The following is an 8,462-nucleotide window of genomic DNA, read 5'->3' on the forward strand; positions in this document are numbered from 1 at the left end:
TGTGTCCAAACCATCCTAATACTCTTTCATCAACCCTATCTCCCAACTCCCAACTCCCTTACCTTACCTCCTCATTTCTCACTGTATCCAACCTAGTAGCCCCCATCATAGTTCTCAGACACCTCATCTCAAACACATTCAAACTCCTCTCTTCCTCTCTCATGTGAGGTTATTTACACCTGAAGGGTGAGATTTTTTTTCATCTGATAATTTTTATTGATCTGTACAAGAAAGCTAGATGACATTTCCATTTATGTTTATAAAATATTTAATTGCTAGTATGATTAGTGTCATAGGTAATAGAGCTCTCAAAAAAATAATATAGTGAAGTAGATCAAAATTAGTTCTGCTTTAGATTATTTGAAGAGCTTTTCTGCTGAGTGATGAGTAAGTGATAATAAAAAATTCAATTACCAGTGTATTAGATTAAAAGAATATGAGCTCGTTAGAATAAAAATATTTCACTAGAGACATTGCGAGCTGTTACCTTTCATTAAGTGAAGATCTTTCTCTTTCTTTCGTTGTTCTTTGATCTATTTATTTATATGTTTTATTTATTAATTTATTAATTTATTTGTCATATATATGTTAATTTACTTATATATCTATTCATTTACTTATCTATTTTTTGTGACTGAATTTCAACAGATATTCTATATAACATTATTTTCTCAGTTGTCAGATGATACTGTATGTCTCACTTCTCGTCAAGCGCTAGTTAGGGCTCAGCCACATCAGTCAGAAACTTTTGCAAGCATTCCTATCTACGAAACTTTCCAGATTCCAAGACTCCGAGCGCACATTCTGAGTACTTTATTCAACCGTCAACTTGCCTGGCAAGTCACCCACAGGCAATGATTAAATGTTTTTAAAATACCAGGTCCACATTATTTTATTGTGTATTTGTAATGTTCACCATAGAGACAAATAGGCTACTAGGAATAGGCCGTTGAGGAAGAGGAAGGAAACAAAATTCAAGAAGTAATGGCGATCAAAAGAGAAGAGTAGAGAAGAAAATAAATTTCTGATAATAAACAATGGCTGAGTTGCAGAAACAGAAAATGAATACAGGAGGGATTGAATGAAAAATAAGTCTATTGGAACACTAGGACGTAAAACAAGATATAAATGTAAAAAGGTATGTTAAAATAATGTGAATAATAAATTGTATGAATAGAAGTAAATATACGCTTAGCAGGACGATAAATGGAAAGAAATACATGTTTATAAATGTGGCATTTTTATATATCAGACAAATAAACAAAAGGAGAGGTTATTTGTTTTATCTATTCTTATTTCATTTATTTATATGTACCTATTTGAGGATAGAGTGATAAATCGGAGACATAAGCAAATGCAAAGGAGAAAGCGATAGAGGGAAAATTATTTTCTGAAGAAGGTGAGAAAAATCTGGTTTTGACGTTTAAGAAGAGGAAGTAGGGTGGGGGGATAGGCAACAGATGCAGACTATTTAAGGGGGCGGAGCATAAAAAGTCAGTTGGAGTAAAATTCAAAGGGGCAAATACATAGAGGAACGACTTATGGAAAAGACTAGCAACGAAGACTTGAGAGAGTAGGCTTAGTAGCAAGTGCTGAGATGAGAGAGAATAGTGGATGAAATACATACGAAAGTAGGTAAAAGGAGGGTGGATATAGAAAGGAAAATGTGTTTTGCTGAGACGTAAAAAGAAAAAAAAATGAAACGAAGGTTAGAAAGATGTTATCGACATTAGACTAGAACTTGCATTTATAACAAGCTTTTCTCTTTGAATACTATGAAATAGCAGAATATGATGTAAGAAAACCGTGATATGTTTCAAGATAACTAATTTAAAGGACCCACAATTCTTATATAATGAGTCACTTAGTTTCGACTTTGTGAAAACCGTAAAGATAGAAATGGTTATACTAACAGAGAGAACAAGACAGATGTAACTTTGTACACAAAGCTCATGAATCACTAGTCGTGTTCGCGCATACTGGTGGCATTAAAAAAGCTAGATAGAGTAGGTCGTAAGATCGTGTCATAGAAGACGTTCTGAGGAATGCAGATTAGATAACCCAGTTTAAAATAGACCAATTTACTGATTCCAACAAAATGGTGGTGTGCTTTATATATGATTGCTCTGATTAATAAACGACTGTTCCATCCAGCTGAAGGGCTGGCATGGGGCAAAATGAGCTTTAATCGATCAGAGCCTAATAGAATATTTTACTCTTTATTCTTTTTTTATGCTTGCCTTCTATATTTTTCTCCCTACGTATAGGGTATTGATTGCCTGTTTTATGTAGATGACATTCCTATTGACCAAATTACTCAGCATCATTTTATAATTAGGAACGAATCTCTCTTCAAAAGAAAATTATATTCGCTTTTAACATCTACCCTTCCCTTCTGCTACCCACCATAGATCTCTTTTATCACAATCATAAATCATGTATGGTTCATGATCCCAGATATAGAAACACTGATTATTGTTGAAAAAATATTTCTTGCAATCTTAAATCTTCCCCCACTAGTCTGTTCTCTCGTAGACCTTCCTTCTTGTATCCAAATAAAACGTCTCCATTTGTCTAAGTTCAATTTGTCTAATTTCACTTTTCCGTCCTCCACATCTCCTCCATGTGACGGAGTCCTCGACATTTTCCCCGCATTGCCGTGAGCCCGCGCAAGACCTTTTGTCAGTTTCCATCTAAGAGAACCTCCTTGGTCTTTTCAAGCTCTTTCTATGTCCTTTGACAGTCTTCCTTTTTGCTCTTATCTGACCCTATTCATCTCTCACCCTCTGTTCCCCACGTCATTGTTAATTTTTTATGCTTTTCTAGAAATAAGACACTATGTTTCCGAGCTCCTAGATCCCCGAGTAGATGACCCAGACTAGATGATACAAAGACTGTACGCAAGTAGAGTAAAACTATGGCAGATTAATTACGTCGGACCATAGTAGAGGAAATGAGGAGACGAATTTTGTAAATACCTATATGATCTATAAAACTAACTTGGGTTGTCGATAAAAAATTCTAAATATATTCTAAGTTGGGCTAGGATAGGCTAAGTTAGATTAGTTTAATTTATGTAAATTCAGGCCAGGTTAGCTAAAATTAAGTATGAGTAGTTCAAACTTGGCTAGGCTATGTTATGTTGGACTGATTTATGTTTGGGTGCGTTAGATTATGCTTGGTTTTGTAAGATGATCTTAGAGTAGATTCAAAAGGAAAACAACAAAACATTATTGAAACAATGGAGCAGAAGATTCTGATATTATCCTTTTTCTTAAACCCTCCCTCCCCGAAACTAGCTTCTGCCCTGAAAAATATATTGCAAAAGCCTAAAGTCCCTCAAATTGTTTATGAAGAATAACCTATAACAACGTCACAACGTGCTGAAGCAAACCAAAGTCTTTTATAACTTTATTCACATAATATATCTGTAGGAAAACAATCAGCAGAAAACTTACCTTACAACAATAAACGAGAGATTAGGCTTTGTTGGGTCAGATAATCCTAGAATAGAAACAAAGCTAGACAAGAAAATCAACAAAATAGCACTGAATTTGTAGAGAGCTTACATGTTCTTCTACAAAGGTGATTATTATCATTATTATTTATCAGTTTACTATTCTGAGAAAGGGAGAGGGGTTCACTTGAGTCCTATTCTGTACACTTTCCAATGTAAGTTTCAGATACGGAAGTAATTACTATAAGCATATAGATCAACTATTATATATTAGAAATGTACATGTATATATACATACTATATCTAGGAAATACTTCAATAACTGGCTCTGGTCACATGAAACGAAGATACATAAAAATCTTGTAAATTGATAAACGTTTATGAGATATCTGCAAACTTATCTATTTAGTGCTTCGTGTTGATTATACAGTTCCTTCACTTTAAGATTAATGTTTGAACATTTTCATAGCATGATCTTTTAACAACAGATGAGAGTCGAAATATTTTAAATTATATATATATATATATATAATATATATGTATATATATATATAATGTATATATATATATGTATATATATATATATATATATATATATATATAATGTATATATATATATGTATATATATATGATGATGATGATGATGATGATGATGATGATGATGATGATGATGATGATGATGATGATGATGATGGCAATCCCTCAAGGCTGAGGATAATAATCTTCATGCAAAGTTACTGGTGAGTCCGTAGGTGACTAATAAGACCGATTCTTGCTCGAAAAGATCGGTCGTAATGTGGACATCTTGTGCCGGAAGGAAAAGTCGGCTGTGGTTGTTGTTGGCGCTCCTTCCGTCGTCTTTTTTTTCTCCTCCAGCTCTGTAGACCTTTTTGACTCGAAAGTCGCTGTTCCCTCATGGATGGTGGTTTTCCAGAGTGGTCTATTTTTTGACGTTTCCTCACAGTTAAAGAAGTCGATGTTGTACTTTTTGAGGTTCGTTTTCAGGGAGTCTTTGTAGCGTTTCTTCTGGCCTCCTTTTGTACGCTTGCCGTCTTTGAGTTGGGAGTAGAAGATCTGTTTGGAAAGACGTTCGTCCGTCATTCTAACCACATGGCCACTCCATCTTAGTTGGCCTTTGATGAGATAGGCTTCGATGCTGGTCATTTTTGCTTCCTGTAGTACGTTTGTTCTTCTGTCTTCCCAACTGATGTTGAGGATTTTCCGAAGAGAGCGTTGGTGAAATTTCTCGAGCGTTTTCAGGTGGTGACTATACGGGGTCCAGGTTTCGGATGCATAAAGGAGCGTTGGAATAATGGCTGCCCTGTACACCATGAGTTTTGTTTCGTTTCTGATGTCCCGATCATCAAAAACTCTTGTTCGAAGCTTGCCGAAAGCTGTTCCTGCACACTTCAGACGGTGTTGGATTTCATCACTGAGGTCTACCATCGCTGACAGATGGCTCCCAAGGTAGCAGAAGTGGTTCACATTTTTCAGTAGGGTTTCTTCTAGTTGAATCGATGGCAGATTGTCAACATGAGCATTAGGGGAAGGTTGGTAGAGTACGTGAGTCTTTTTGATGTTGATGCTCAGTCCAAGTTTGTGTATGCGTGATGGAAATCATTTAGGATCTGCTGGAGGTGATCCTCTCTGTGAGTTGCCACACAATTGTCGTCAGCATATTGGAACTCTAGCAAGCTTCGCGCAGTTGTCTTTGACGCACTTTTGAGGCGAGCGAGGATAAAAAGCTTGCCGTTCATTCTGTAAGAGATCTTGATGCCAGGTGGAAGGTCATCTCGTATGATATGTAACACTGACGCGATGAAGATGGTGAACAGAGTTGGCGCTATCACGCAGCCTTGCTTCACTCCGGAGGTGACTTTAAAGGGTTCAGAACTGCCCCTATTAGTCAGGATTCTGGCGCGCATATCGTCGTGGAGGAGTCGAAGAATCCGGATGAACTTATCCGGGCAACCATACTGGGCAAGAATATCTCAAAGAAGCTCTCGCGAGACACGATCGAAGGCTTTAGATAGGTCGATAAAGGCCAAGTATAACGTTGGTGTTGCTCACGACATTTTTCTTGTAGCTGTCGCAGCGGTAGTGCTTCGCGATGGTCTGAAGCCGGCCTGTGTCTCAGGAAAGATCCTCTCTGACAACGTCTTGATTAGGTTGTTCAGGAATCTTCCCATCAGTTGCCAACAAGGAAATACCCCTGTAATTTCCACACTCGGAGCTATCTCCCTTTCGTTTGTAGATGGTAATGATGTTTATATCCCTGAAGTCGGATGGTACCACTTCATTTGTCCAGATTTTTACCAAGAGTTGGTGGAGCTGGTGATGGACAATGTCACCTCCCAGTTTGTAGATCTCAGCTGGGATTCCGTCAAGGCCCGCGGCTTTGTTGTTCTTCATCGCTGTGATGGCACTTTTGACCTCTTCGACGGATGGAGTTCGAGTGAGAGAGTAATATTTGGCCTCTTTAGGAATCATGTCAAGTATACTTTTGTCGATGGTAGTTTTGAGATTGAGGAGGTCATTGAAGTGTTCACTCCATCTGTCTCCTATTTCGATGTTACTTTTCAGGATGGTCGTTCCATCCTTACTCTTCAGAGGAGCCTGTCCATATGTGGAAGGTCCGTATATTTCTTTCGTGGCATTGAAGAAGCCTCTGGTGTCGTTAGCATCAGCTAGCTGCTGTATTTCGCGGGATTTTTCTCTCCACCACTGGTTCTTTAGGGTGCGGGTTGTCCTTTGAACTGCGGCTTTGCACTTTTTGAAAAGCTCTCGTTTAGTGGCACACTTTGGTTCATTCTGTAAGATGATGTGAGCTTTCCGTTTTTGGTCTATCAATTCTTTGAGTTCATTGTCGTCGAACCAGTCCTGGTGTTTCCTTTTCTTACGACCGATGGTTTCTTCCAATTTTCTTCAACGAGATGGTCTGGAGTCTTATTCTGAAGATTGACCAGGAGGCGCTGCTGGAAGGCGACACGAGTTCTTGGGTCTTGCAGTGCTTCGATATTGAATTTCTTGGCTCTGTTTTCCTTGATTTTGGTCGAAGTTTGATTTTCATGGTGGAGGCGATGAGACGATGATCTGTCCAGCACTTATCAGCTCCAGTGACGGCTCTGGTGAGTAACACATCTTGCTGGTCTCGGGATCTCACGATAATATAATCGATGAGATGCCATTGTTTAGATCTTGGATGTGGCCATGAGACTTTATACCGATTCTTCTGACAAAAAAGGGTGTCGGTTATCACCAGATCATGTTCTGCACACTTGGTGAGTAATAGAGTTCCATTGGCATTGACTTTTCCCACTCCTTCCTTTCCGATGGTCCCTGTCCAGAGTTCACGATCTCTCCCGACTCTGGCGTTGAAATCTCCCAGGAGAATGATCTTGTTGTCCTTTGGGACAGCAGAGAGAATGTTATCGAGCTGGCTATATATATATATGTATATCTATATATATATATATATATATATATATGTATTTGTATATATATATATGTATATATATATATATATACGTATATATATACATGTATATATACATATATATATGTATATATATACATATATATATATATATATATATACATATATATATATATATATATAGATTATGAGATAGGGTGTCTCCTAAACATTAACTAAGATTAAATAAAAATTTTGGTAAATATTTATAAGTGCACATCAACGCCATATATCATTAGAAAATTGAATATTAGTTTTAAGAATTACAATATATCAACGTATACCTTTTCTTGACGGAAATCAACACCAGAATAAGTTGCTAGAAACGATACACTAACGAACGGAACCGATACGAGTGTTTGAGATGCCATCTACATTTTGATAGATACGATAGTCGAATAAATTAAAGTATGATAAATTGCTTTAACCTGACCTAACCTAACCTAACCTAACCTAACCTAAGCTAGCCTAACCTAACCTAACCTAACCTAACCTAACCTAACCTAACATTTAGTGACGCGATACCTATGATGATAGAGGTTATTAGGGTCGTTGTCGTCAGAGATGTTTACGGCCGGTTTTTGGCATCCAATTGGACTGCTGGCTGTAGAGAAGTTCAAGAACTTAAAGAAAGCATGAAGCTCAACTCCGTAGCACTTTTCAAAAATATAACGTCACTTGCAGAAGGAGAGCAACTAGTACACAACGTAGTCATCACCATTGTCAAACTGATATTGACGGGATTGGACAGACGACAACAAGGCGTCTTGAACCTATCAATGCAGCTCCGGTCGTAATGTATTTGCTGCTAGCATATTTCTTTTTTTTTGGGGGGGGGAGGGCAAAAAAGACGTATGTTTCGTTAATATATTATAATTTACAGAATTAACATTTAATTTTCTACTGCTATATCGTTTAGGTGTGCACTTCTATTTTTTGTTATTACCTTTATTGATTTCTTCCAAAGAAAGACTTGCTCCAATAACCCAAAACAAAAATTTCTGTGGCTTCTGGCTTCAAATTTACAACTGTAAACAAGTGTATATCGTTTAAGAATATCGGTATTTTTTTAGTTTCAACCATGGGCGCAATGTAGCAATAGAAAATTAATTATTAATTTTGTAAATTATAATGTATCAATGTAATATGCAATTTTGTGGGCGGAAATGAAAATAAAAAATACCTTGCTACAAGCAAATATGCTAATGAACGAAGTCGGTAGCATAGGATCGGGACGCCATCTTATCGTCTGTCAACTGAAAAGCCCGCCAACGTCTTTCACGATGACGACAACGAGGACGAGCCGGATGACATTTAATTTGCAGGTAATGATTTATTAAACACAGAGTAGATTAGGTTAGGTTAGCTTAGGCTAGGTTAGGTTAGGTTAGGTTAGGCTAGGTTAGGTTAGGTTGATTTAGTTTAGGTTAGACGAATTTATCATCCTTTCATTTCTTCGACGTCGGCATCTATCATAACAAATATGGCGTACCATTCATCCGGCACGACTTCGTTACTTACGAAATCTA

At 37.3% G+C, this 8,462-nt stretch overlaps 1 protein-coding gene across 1 annotated transcript; it reads right to left on the reverse strand.

Annotated features, from left to right (window-relative positions):
* Nucleotides 1–5,591: 5,591 nt before the first annotated feature.
* Nucleotides 5,592–7,304, reverse strand: LOC143041610 (uncharacterized). Its single transcript, XM_076213619.1, has 3 exons — nt 7,218–7,304; nt 6,563–6,864; nt 5,592–6,381 (listed from the first exon to the last, which is right to left on the reverse strand). Exons 1-3 carry the CDS (start codon nt 7,302–7,304, stop codon nt 5,592–5,594), a joined length of 1,179 nt encoding a protein of 392 aa, XP_076069734.1.
* Between the last annotated feature and the right edge of the window lie 1,158 nt (nt 7,305–8,462).

The sequence above is a fragment of the Oratosquilla oratoria genome, chromosome 31, assembly GCF_046742065.1.
Source record: "Oratosquilla oratoria isolate Oo_2021 chromosome 31, ASM4674206v1, whole genome shotgun sequence".
Taxonomy (NCBI): domain Eukaryota; kingdom Metazoa; phylum Arthropoda; class Malacostraca; order Stomatopoda; family Squillidae; genus Oratosquilla; species Oratosquilla oratoria.